The sequence below is a fragment of the Silurus meridionalis genome, chromosome 1 (assembly GCF_014805685.1).
Source record: "Silurus meridionalis isolate SWU-2019-XX chromosome 1, ASM1480568v1, whole genome shotgun sequence".
In the NCBI taxonomy this organism is placed as follows: domain Eukaryota; kingdom Metazoa; phylum Chordata; class Actinopteri; order Siluriformes; family Siluridae; genus Silurus; species Silurus meridionalis.
The window spans coordinates 21985052-21997694 of NC_060884.1; the positions used below are offsets into that span (position 1 = coordinate 21985052).

The 12643-nt window shown below is 39.1% G+C and overlaps 1 protein-coding gene across 5 annotated transcripts in view; it reads left to right on the forward strand.

Annotated features, from left to right (window-relative positions):
• Positions 1 to 12643, forward strand: part of tgfbr3 (transforming growth factor, beta receptor III) — a 90115-nt gene that overhangs the window by 48642 nt on the left and 28830 nt on the right. For all 5 annotated transcript variants that reach the window (XM_046854918.1, XM_046854915.1, XM_046854921.1 and 2 more), the window contains one exon: positions 2743 to 2880. In XM_046854918.1, coding sequence (XP_046710874.1) covers positions 2743 to 2880 — 138 coding nt within the window. The remainder of the gene's footprint in view (positions 1 to 2742; positions 2881 to 12643) is intronic.

Below are 12643 nucleotides of genomic sequence, written 5' to 3' on the forward strand. Positions count from 1 at the left end.
TGCTTCTATCAATCTCTCAGTCTCTCTGAGTGCGAGTCTGTCTGCTTGGATAACTATCTATCTATCTGGATGTTTGTCTATATTTCTGTCTCTATGTCCATCTATCTGTCTGCTGGTCTATTTGTCTGCTTGTGTACTTCATGTTGTCTTTCCATTCACATCTGCCTGGCAGGTTGTCTGAATGTCTGTGGTTTTACTGCAAAATTTACTAATATAAGTAGATAATCTCCATAGTAGAAGACTTGGGAGTCTGTTCGAAGAACGCAGGTGATGGTTCACCCTCTCCTTTTTTATTCCTTTTCATTCCACTCGTTCCTCATTCCTTTACCACTTGTGTGTTCATTTCTCCTCTTTCTTTATGGGCTGAGGCCAGATTCATGAGTCACACTTGTTTTTTTTTGTAGATTTCTGCTAGTTTTTATTCCCAGGGCACATCCTCTGTTATGAGGTTTACCGACATCAGGCATTCATCACACATTTTCCACTTGCGACAAGCGAAGACGAGAGGAAAATGTCACCAAGTGAAAAGAGAAAGGAGCGAAATGCTTATGGGGGCCTGCTTGTGTGTGTGTGTGTGTGTGTGTGTGTGTGTGTGTGTGTGTGTATGTGTGTGTGTGTGTGTGTGTGTGTCAGCATCTGCCAAGCTCTCTCTGAGATAAGCGCTCAGTAATTTGTTCCATTTGTTCCTCTTCGAAGGCCTCTCTCTCTCCGTGTCACGATTATTGTGGTATTTACATTACCATATTGCTTAACACAGTCACTTTCTCCAACTTTCTCCACACACACAAACACACACATACTTGATTAAGAATTAGTCATCTGTTTTTATTTTGTAGAGATGCAAGTATACAGATATGGTCTTAATTATGTTTGGTTACAACAATGGCTAGTAAACTCAACTTTACATTTACACAATTCAAAATTCACCTGATTACAAAACAGCTGAGCAGTTAATGGTTAGGGTTTTGAGGTGTGAAAGTTCTTTCATCAGATGTTTTTTTTTTTTTTTCTTCTTCAGACTAAATCCACACACCTATGAAAACATTTGATACATCTCAATATCTTCATAGAAGCAATTTGCAATAAATGTGACTAGCGTGTTTATGACTGCCTTCTTCAAACCCTTGTGTTGCAGTTCGGACTCGCCCTGCTCCCCTTACAAGTGCTTTTTATTTGTTTTTTTTTGTTGCTGATGCAGTGTTAGTTTAGCAGCACTTATCTCACTGTTGTGCTTGGATTGTATTCTGCCTCTTTTGTGAGTCACTTCGGCCAAACAAATGCATGTGAATAAAGGGAAATGAGATCATTGATATGATCAAGTGCTTGAGAAGAGTTAGTGGATTCTCTGTAGAGATCTACAGGATGAAGCGTGCAAGACGGCACACGCACATTTCTTTGTATGTGAACTGTGACGTTACAAAACTGAAAACAAAGCATGACTTGAAAATCCATCGGGCAAATGGAGTTTCATGCGCTGTCTTTTTGCATGGTTTTTGTTTGTAATATGCAGCCCTTATTGGTGAATGTTAGTCAAATTAAAACATTTCCACACTGTGTGTGCGTGCATGTGTTTATGATACCATCTCTATTCATGGCTCTAGCCAATGAGGAGTCACAGTGGAGCTTAAGACCAGAAGCGATATTTCAGGGGTTTGAACATTATTTCTAATATTTGTCAGGCAACATAGGTCAGGTTCTTGGCGTGTTGTCAGTTCCCGTTTAAAACTGCATGTTCGATTAAAGATTATGTTTCTCCACCTAGTTAAACAACATTGGTGGGAGAAATAAAATTAAACGGCATGAATATTTTTGTTCCTAGTTAAGCTGTTTGTTTCTCTGGTGCTAAGATTTCTGATATCAACACGCAAGCTGATGCTAATCTTAGCACTGTTATTGTTGCTTATTAGGAACACAGGGTGGGTGGTTTGTGGTGGGTGATGATGGGGAAGACGTAAATCACAGTGTGTTGGGTTTCAGCTCTTCAAATCAACAGCCTTAAATTTGGTTCCTGGATCCCTTGCTTATGTTTGAGCCTGCTCGGATCTAATCGTTTCAAGCAGCAAGCTCAGCAGAAAATATGTCGTATGTACCGGGAGGGGTTTCTTTCTCAATTTCAAACAAAAGAGCCAGTGTGTGAAAGTTCAAACGCCAGTGCAGACCACACTTTATTTCGGGCTTACAAACAACATTGCTCTCTGGCAGTCACTGTGACATTATCAGGAAAGAGTTTGCATAAACAGCAACAAAAATCTGTGATAAAGAGCAACAAGCAACAAGAGGTCTGTGGTAATTACATGGGAACAGCCAACACAGCAAGCCTGCTTGTCAAAACATATGGAGCCAAATAGAAATGAGAGGGAAGCCTCATTTACGCTGGTTTGATCTGGGGGGGTCTTGTTTACGTTATTACCAAAGACAGATATGATTTTGATTCAGTATGAAAAGAGCTCCCTTACAGTAAACCTGGAAATAGAAATGGCTGTGTTATTGTTAGTGCTACATGATGCTAAATGTGATGTACTAGTTCAGTAATCAGTAAACTAATATGTTTATGAATTAAATACCTAAAGTAAATAACTGGGTAAAAATAATCCACCTTAAACAGTGCATTAGATGCAAGACACTGTGTGTCTCTCCTGTGTTTTGTGAAGCCGCTTATTACCGTGGCACATTTCTCTGTTATACATCTTCAATTTTTTTTCTCCTGCCTGTTGATTTAATTTGCATCTCCTTTCCCTCTAGGTGGCGTTACACCTGCGGCCTATCCAGTCTCTCTCCATGCACCAAAAGCCGCTGGTCTTTGTGCTCAACTCGCCCAAGCCGTTCCAGTGGAAGATTCATGCAGATAACCTGGCTCCTGGAATTAAAAGGACCTTCCACGTGAGTTGAAATTTGCCTTCCATCATTTCTCAGGCCGTCATCTCCCTGGCTTGTTCGCTATATCCATCTTTTCCTCTGCATGATATATTCACCAACGGCTCATTCCAGGACAACATGGAACGATTCAAACACTTGGCTCTTTGAACCTGTCTTCCCTCTCGAAAAAAAAACACATTCCCAAACACCTGCCAGCCATCTTTCCACTTTCTTCTCAAAGCTGCATTCAGGTGCATGTCTCTAGAGGAAAAACACATAGACTGATACACAGATACACGCGCATGTACACATAACGGTGTGCCAAGATAACCATTCATCTCAGACAGGTCTCTGTTGTTTGCCTGATTGAGTCTGGCTGCTGCACACAGATTGGTATTAACTTGCCACAGCCTGCAGACACTTACCACACTCGGTGACAGATGGTTTATGGCCAGACAGTGTTGTGGAAGTTAGTTTGGTGCCGAGGTTAAGCTGTTAGCCAGGGTTGCACTACAGTCCACTCTGTTGCACAGCTTAGTTTTTTGCCAGTTCACCTCACAGCTGGAAAGAATCGCAGTGGTGCTACTTTTAAGGAACATTTAAGAAGAAACACCCCTAATTGCAGCCTGCATTGTGTTTTTGCTACCTTGGCGTGGAACTAAGATTTCCATTACAGGCAGCCTAAACACTTTCACAACCTACCTATAAAGGTCACATGCCACTCGTGTCTGCATCGAAAGAAACCACATTTGGATCATTTTGGATAAGAGAAGCTCTGCCTGAGAGATCAGCGGACCTGGGTTTTATCAGCAACTCAGTAATTATATTTAAATGAATGACATCATGCAACGATCCAAACCAATTTCGTTTCTTAATATCTTTTGATGGCCCACCATACATAGTCAGAAATGCAGCTTTCACCACATAGAAGGTTTGAAATGAAACCTTGAAATTAGACCTTTTGCTGTTTTGCTGCCCAGGAGACTCAGTTCTATGAACCTGGCTTTATGTCCTTTTCATTTCTGACGGATGCTGGCAAAAGCTTTCATGTAGCTGGCAGGTTGTGTGCAATAATTGTTTTCTGATGCACCTTAGCGTTACACCATAGCATTGCACAAGAACGTAGCATTGAGAGCTTTGTATTATTTCCATATGTGGCAATGTGCTCTGCTTAGCCGCCTCTTTTATGGATGCAGTTCAACTTGTTTGGAAAACTGGAAGACACACAATGCACGCATCCAAACTTTAGCATATGCAATAATACTGCGAACAGCTTTACTAATGACCACTGAGAGGAGGTGAAAAGAGGTCAAACATCATATATATACAGTAAAATAATCTTTTTTTCTTGAAATCTGAGAGGGATTGCGAAATATTAATGGAGGACGCAGGTTTCCACCATCTGGATAAAGGAGTTGGACCTATAGAAAAGACCCACAGCAACATTGACCTGCTGACTGAGTATATACATGTTAAAATAAACTGTGGGGTGTATTTCTGCTGCTGTAGAGGGTTGCATGTGGATTTGTTTTAATTCAACGTGTTTCTTTGTTAAGTGCTTTTAACAATAGACATTGTCTCAAAGCAGCTTTACAAAGATTAAAGAGTTATAAAGTTGTATAAAAGAATGTATGAGTTTAGTGCCTATCAGTTTGTTCCTTATAATTTTATCCCTAATAAGCAAGCCAGTGATGAGTGTGGCGAAGAAAAAACATTCTCATCCGTTTGGCACAGAATGTCCCTTCATTACATTTCCATCATTGTTGAGGTTTTCTGTTCAGTGATAGGTCCTTAAATGCAGAACTGTTCATGCAAACTGTGGTCCTAAGTCATTGTAGTAGACTGTTTATTAATTACAGTCCAAATCCATCCTGAAAATCTTTCTTGAGTTGCTCAGTAATTTCATGGATTTTTAGACGGTTTGTGTGGAACCATCTCTAACTGCAGGGTGGTCTCAAGTAAAAATTAGCATGTCTCAAAATCACTGACTTTTTTTTTTTTTTTTTTTACTGAATAATAATAATATGGATACTGTACTTAAAACTGTATCAGATGTGAGTGGAAGAACTGCTGCTGCAGACATAAAGACTATACTGTAGTCATCTCACACCACTTCTAACTTTCACAGTATCATTTTGCTAGACCTCCTTTTAACACACTTATTACTGTTTAACTTTACTATTCTAAAACTGTATACTATAATGATTTATAATTACTTTATGCTTTGTCACCAAAAATACAGCGGCTTCCTACTTGGTTCAGGTTCTTTTAATGGTTTCTTCTTCACGATGTCTTAAAAGTTTGTCCTGATACATCTAGCTTAGTCAATAGGGATTTAAATCTGTGGTTATTCAAAAGCACTATACAAATCAAAATTAAGATTTACTTAATATTAAAAGTATTTCTTTAACTGCAGCTATGAAGGGCGTATTCCAATTGTATTTTTGTTATATCCCATTTCCTGAGGCAGAGCGGCACTAGGAGATGTTTCCTTTTCCAGCTCGAGGGCTTCTCGGTAATTACACGGATACATTCACATGCACAATGCCCTGGCTCAATATCGTATTCCTGGATGAATGCGGTTACACGCGCGCATTGAGTGTACCTGATCTGTGTGTTTTGGCAGTCAGAATTGTTTTGACAGTTGGAGGGAAGGAGCGTGTGTTAGCTGTCCGCTCAGTAGCGCTTAAGTCGATCATGTTATCTTGCTAGTGACCGACAACAAGCTGAACAAGATGATTTTTGGTCCATCAATTTGTTGGTCAATATTTTTTCTCGTAAGGTTTTTCTCATCTGGGGATTCCTTTTCACGATACCTAGAAGTCTTTATCTAGAAATTATCCGCATTCTCTCCTGTGAACACAATATGCACATAATACTCCAAGTGTCTCCAGTTCAGCTCAGGAGAGTCAGAACTTTGATACATCTGTTCACCAAACAAATAAAGTTTTAGCCAAAGCATTATGAAGCCAAAGCTTGATTGCTTTCTGAAATTGGTCAAGGAAGACGAGAAAAACTTTTGCATTTGTAACTAATGTGGTTGCTTATTAAAATAGGCTGGTAGTAAAGGATTAACACTATATACACCATGCTTGATGACCCTAGAGGCCTCCTGTTGTTCTTTAGCAGGATTGTTTTGTTTTTTTTGTTTGTTTGTTTTAGCATCTGGCTAATCTCTACCAGCCCTCATTTAGAAGTTCTAACCCACAGAGGCCCAAAGTCACAGACAGGCGGCCTGGAGCCCATACAGGCCTGGTGAGCACAATGTTGGTGTTGGCTGCCACAGCTGAGCTTCTCAATTCTAGAAGAAAAGCTAAAAAATGCAGACCACGCTGTAAAACATGCTCTACAGACTATCCTCTCTGTCGAAATAGAGACGTAGACATTGAAATTAGACTTAAAGGAATATTATCCAGGTTAAATGAGATGTGCAGCGGGAGAGCTGGTGGTTACTGAATATAGACCTAGCTTGGTTTGTTATGTGTTATGTTACATTTTATGGCATTGCTATTTAAAATGCTTGATAGAAAGTACGTCTTTGGCGTCATTTCCTGGAGCAACATTTGGCTGATTGATGTGTTTCTCTTTCTGCGTTTGCCAAGTAACTGTTTGCTTGATGTTTTTTTTTTATTGCTCAGAGGACATTGTTAATTTAAAACATTGTTGTGCCAAGATCGGTTTTGCAATAGATTTCTGTCCCTTTGTGGCGCTTGTGCTTGTTTACCACTCTGCAAGGATTTTCCAGTTCAGAGAAACACAAACTTGAGTCTATGCTAGTGACTTAATTACTTTTTTTTTTTTTTTTTTTTATGAAACTGCACAGCGCAAATCACACACAAATATATTCACTGCATCTGTCCTCCAGTTAGTGGGGGGACATTTGTCACATCCCAAAATCTTTACATCTGGTTTAAAGCACATTATCTTAGCAAGATGTTTGTGCTTTTGTGAGATTACTGCTTGGCGATAATTGATACAATCCATTTGGCCTGGCATCGGCACTTATCCTGCACATATGGCAGTATTATATAGATGCTGATAGGCAAAGTCCAGGAGAACCCTGTGAAATGTGCTTTTAAAATGAGTGAAGAATGTAGGTTTCCAAGTTCCAGGTTTTTGTGTTTATTTTTCTTCCGTAAGACGCTATACTCAGCTAATGACATTGAACTGGAAGAGCTGTTGCGAGGAAAAAACATTTTTTTTCTGTCTTGAAGATATCTGCAAATTTCTCTTCAAGATTAATTGGTGGTTTTGTGAATTACAAACAATAACGTTTTAATTATGAGTGGCATGTCTCTTACTGTTTTAATTAACCAATGCATATGCGTACTGAACAGGTTACTTTTTAGCTGAGCAAGAAGAAGCCCTAATACCCAGTGTAAACTCTGGGATTTCATTGGATTTGGGCCTGGTTGTAAAGGAGCTCTTGGGAAAGATCCTGATCTGATAAATTCAGTTAAAGTGTGATGATATTTTTGCAATTTTTCTGACTGTTTGCGGGAACATTATGAGGAACTGTGGCACTCTGTGACCCTCAGTCCTATGTTGAACCCCTGCAAAATGAACAGCTGCAGCGTACCTTTCTGACGGCATGGTGTAATATTTCATAGGGTCATATTTCATACTTGGAGCTTACTGTGGAACTGCCAGATGTCAGCTGTACTCGCTCAATCAGCACAAACAGATCAAAACACCCCTCCTTGCCTACCCTGCAAGACGTGATTGCGCATTGACTTTTTGTTTGGTTTGATAATTCCTGTCTGGATCAGGCTGAAGCTATCTTCTTGTATGGGGCCAGCTAGCAGAATGATGCGAAGTTTCCTCTCCACTCACCTCTGCAGACGTGAGCTGTGAGTCAGAGCCCCTAGAGAGCGACAATGGACATTAGCTCAGGAAGCAGAGCTAGCCCAGCACTAAGCTGTTGCCTGGAACTTTTTATTGTAATTGATAAACAGCCTGATTTCTGCAACAGCGTAAGCTTGCAGACGACGCTAGACTCTTTCCTTCAATGCTAACTGTCAGAATTCACAAGTATGCTCCAAAACCAAAAGTGTTAAAAGTTTCCTGCTCTGGTTTGAAAATTCCTGCCTTCCTCAAGTGTCTCAGTGTCTCAAGCCTAGAGACAGGTGTTCATTTTTAGTCACACGGCATTTTAATATTTGTGCTTGAGATTTAGTTTAAATTGGATCGGTCACAGGCAAGTTTGTAAAAAGGTTAAAAATTTGTAGAACTCAGTTGCAACCTTAAGGTGAAGGTTATATGGGGATTTAAAGCAGGAATAAAAAAAATAGTAGGTTTTTTAAGCCTCAGGTAGTGGCCTCCTCTGGAGAAAGACTGGAGTTATAACCCACACCACTAATTGTGCACAATAAAGAGGAGGTGCAGCTTTAATCACATAGCTAACCTCAGTCAAATGAGTTACACCACATCACTCACAGATGTGCTACATTTGCAGGTGTTTTGCTACGACTGATGTGAGGGACCTGACTGATATTTGTGCAGATTTTGAGATGTTTCAGAACAGAATTTCACTTTAATTTGAATCGCAGTCGCAGTTTATTTGACACATATATTTTTTTTATTGTTCATGGATGCATAGAGAAAACTTGAGATCATATATACAATATGTGTTAAGCATAATTGCCTGTCCCTGTGACACTTATCAGTAAAATCATGCATGATTTCTGGTGACCCACATATGTTCATAAGTTACCTAGTCTTTTATTCATCTTACAGTGTTTCTCATAATGTTGTAATATTTAGTTTTTTTGTCATGCACTCATAAAGATGTCGATGCTAGGTATATTTTGTAGCATGTAGACTGGGTGTCACTTCTTGACGCTTGAATCAACATTTAAGCATTGTTTACTGCCCCAGCGTGCTTGGCAATCAGTGTGGTTTCCTCATCAGTTTGACTGTAAAATTCCGATGAAACACATTCTACGTTTAATTAGCTCTGCCGCATGACTTCATTGTTTTGTCATTAAAGTCAGTAGGAACTGAGTCTATTTTTTAGGCCCTATTCAGGCTCATAAAATCTGCGTTACTAGACATTACTCACAGGACCGGGAGGTGGAATTTCGCTTTCCTGGTTGCCCATCTGTAAACTGGCATAGAATTCGGGTTGGGTTTGAGGGTGAGGAGGGGTTCTGGGGAGCTAACATATTCATCCAAAGCTTCAGAGTGGTCTTCAGTGCTTTCATATTGCTATTAAGAATTCCTGAGGTTTAAAATGCACCTCGAAACCTGGAGCCGATTTAGGGTCTCAGGCAGTTGTGCCTAATGCCTTGAGACTAATTACAGGCCTTATTCCTGCAATTAAATCGATAAACTCTGCTGTGCTCAGCAAGACCTGCCAGTTGATTTTTTTTGAAGGCCTTTTTCTATTCTATTTTTCTTCCCTCCCAATTTTTTCCCTCTGCATAGTAAATGTATGGGCTTCACACTCCTCTCACGGCCCTCACCAGCTGTAGTAGACCGCTAAAAATAACATTAGACGTAGACCTGAATTCTTCGACATCCTCCATGCTTTTCTCTTCCTTTACTTTAATTCTTCTTTTTCAAAATTTATCGTCCCTGGCGAGGATAGCAGGGAGTCTTCCAGAGGTCAGGCAGATGTTCCACTTTCTCTCTCTCTCTCTCTCTCTCTCTCTCTCTCTCTCTCTCTCTCTCTCTCTTACTCTCTCTCTCTCTCTCTCTCTCTCTCTCTCTCTCTCTCTCTCTCTCTCTCTCTCTGCTGCTCTTGCTCACTTTTAGCTCTTTGCTGTGACACAGGCCTTCAGCTCAGGCCAGAGCAGACTCTCAGTAAGAAGGCTTTGCTAGCTGGGTCATCGTCTTCTATAAGGGATTAATTGAGCTTGCCAGCATTGAGGCAGTCGCTAAAACGCCGCAGGCAGAGAGGAGTGGGAAAACCAAGCACGGAGATGGAATAACTCTGGTCTGTCCAAGCTGTCTGTATGGCCGTGTGGTCTCCTACAGTGGGTTTTTCAGCACATGTGAATGTTTATGTCTATGAAATGGAGCATATGTATTGGGCCCAGTCTGAAGTCTGAGGGAAACGCGCATACACACAAACAGCTAATTCTACCTTTCTATGTTTTTCTCTCCAGTGTAACCATAGTATAATTATTATTTTTGTTATTTATAGAGTGATTTTCCTCAAACATACAGTATATATAAATATAAAGAAGAGCACAGTACATTTTAACTGCTTAAGACATTACAGATGTAGTTTCCAGAGAAACCGGACATTTCTGCAGTTTCATTTAAAAATTCCTTCTGTGTGGTAAAAGGGTTTTAAATATTAGAAAACTATAAGGCAAAGCAAATGTATTTGTATTACACAGTGTATACAATGAAGCAGCACTTAATACAAAGCAATAAGACAAGACATTAGAACAAAACACAAGTAAAATACCTGAAGCAGAATGAAAAAGATACAGAATTAGTAAGATAACACAAAAATAATCAAACATGTAAGGAAAGGGCAAATTACCCCTAAAATTATAATGGACAATAGGAATACAAGATAAATAGAATAAAGATAAATAATAAGATTTTATGATAAATAGATCAGTCATTTGTTCAGGATTTTGCCAGAACGTGTCTCTCGGTTGAGATTAAAGTTCATTGGCAGGATTTGTGTCACATTTGCTTGATATTTATGATCTTGTTGATCATCATTAATGTGAAAGCATGATGTCAATAGGACTGCAAATACATTTACACATGTGTGGGACAGATGGGGCAGCCCTGATGCTACACAAGCTCTTTCCCTGGCCTGATTGGCACAGCTCTTTTACACATGAACAATTGCACATAGCAGGTAGTGACAGCTACTAATACTACTGTTATTATTACAATATCATGATCGGACAGAGCAAAATTACTAAAGGTAAGAAACACAAATCTAAAGAAAGCTGTCAATGTGAAGGAAGTGCAGACTGAGTAAAAAAGGTAGAGGTACAGTCTAATACAATCAAAATTAAAAATTCCATAATAATCTTCTTCTTTCGGCTGCTCCCATTAGGGGTCGCCACAGCGGATTATCCATCTCCATACTACCTTATATTAGAATAATACCTACCTTATATTATAATATTATACATATATAATATTCCTCCTAATATTTATCTTTTTTTTTTTTTTTAACTCAGTTTAACTCTTTGTGTTTATGCTGTGTGCATTCTTCCTAATCAGTTATATGCAGCTGTGGATGAAGCACACAAACCATGTACTTAAGTTAAAGTAGAGATACAGTGGGTAAAATATTACTCAAATAAAAGTTAAAAGTGCCCCATTTCAATTTTCACTTGAGTTAAAGTACAAACGTACCGTAATTTTAAGCGCAACCAAATATAAGCCGCACCCACTGAATTTGACAAAGATTTTAATTTTAAACATATATACGCCGCACCTGTCTATAAGCCGCAGGTGTCTACATTGAAACTAATGAACTTTACACAGGCTTTAACGAAAAAAGTCATTGTTCACTGTCTTCCTCCTTCCTTTCACAACTATTTCTCTCTCGTTTTTCTTTTGGCATCGTCGTGCTTTTAAAAATCACCATCGGTGAAGCTTTTCTCCCGATGCCGTGCAGCTCAGAACACAGGTGAAGTGCATTTTTTCATGCCCGGTTGTTTTCAGCGTGACGAATGATTCGCATTTCCTGTAGACAGTCCGAGTAAGCGGCAGGTCAAACATCAGGAGACATCATCCATATTTATGATGTGGTGCGGCCCGATTCAGTGGGAGCGCATCTGATTTAATATAAAGAGTTTCATTGGTTCACCTGAACCCGTTCGGCAGTTTCATTGGTTTAATGTTAACCCAGATACACTAAAAAGGTACATGAGTACAGTAACAAATTCCATTTACTTTGTTACTGTTCACTACTGGTGATATGCATCTGAGCTCACAAATATTTTAGATATAAAATCAGGTGAGTGTATTGGAAACCATTTTGACCATGTGCCTATCAGTTTGTTTGATGGCCAGATGTGTTATATAAACTCGAAAGTGGATGCCTTATTGAACAAATGTGTGAAAATATGGAGTACACTTTTGGAGAGGTTTTTCAAATACCCATCAGAAGTCAGCGTGAATGATGCCTGCTGGCAGTGGAACATTTAGTTTTTTGGAAAGTCACTTTCCAAAAACAAATTTTTCTTTTGCCTTTATTGCTCAGAGCCTCTAAATTTTACAGGCTAAAATTTCTTTTGCCGTAAAAAAAACCTGGATGTGCACATCGACACAGCATCTGTTTTATGGACATATCTTTATCAACAAAGAAATCTTTGTGCCTAGATGTCTTGAAAACCTGCTCCACAAGTCCAATAAAGCGGCACCCCGTCTGCATTGTAAATCAGGACTCCTTCACTGCCAGGATCTGCCCTCTGTCTCTCTCACATAGTGCTCTGTCAAAAATCTAATCTAATATTGAAAAATGACTTGCTGTTCATGCATTTATTTGAAACGGAAACAAAACAGGTTTGTAGCATTGTAAGAAATCCTTGTGTCAGATTGAAATCAGTCAGAATGTTCAGTCTTTATGCCGTTTACTATAAATTCCATTTAAATGCTATCAAATGAGTATTAGGCTTATTTCATGTCCTTTTTAAAGATTGAAGAAAAAATGCACTTTTTTATAGGAAAGGAAATAATAATCAGGCACTATGAACAACATTTACATTTCATGAGGATTTTTCACTGATATAGAAAATTAGATCAGTGATTTATTTGAGATTATATTATTTATGATTTATGTATTAAGGTCAAATTATTTTTT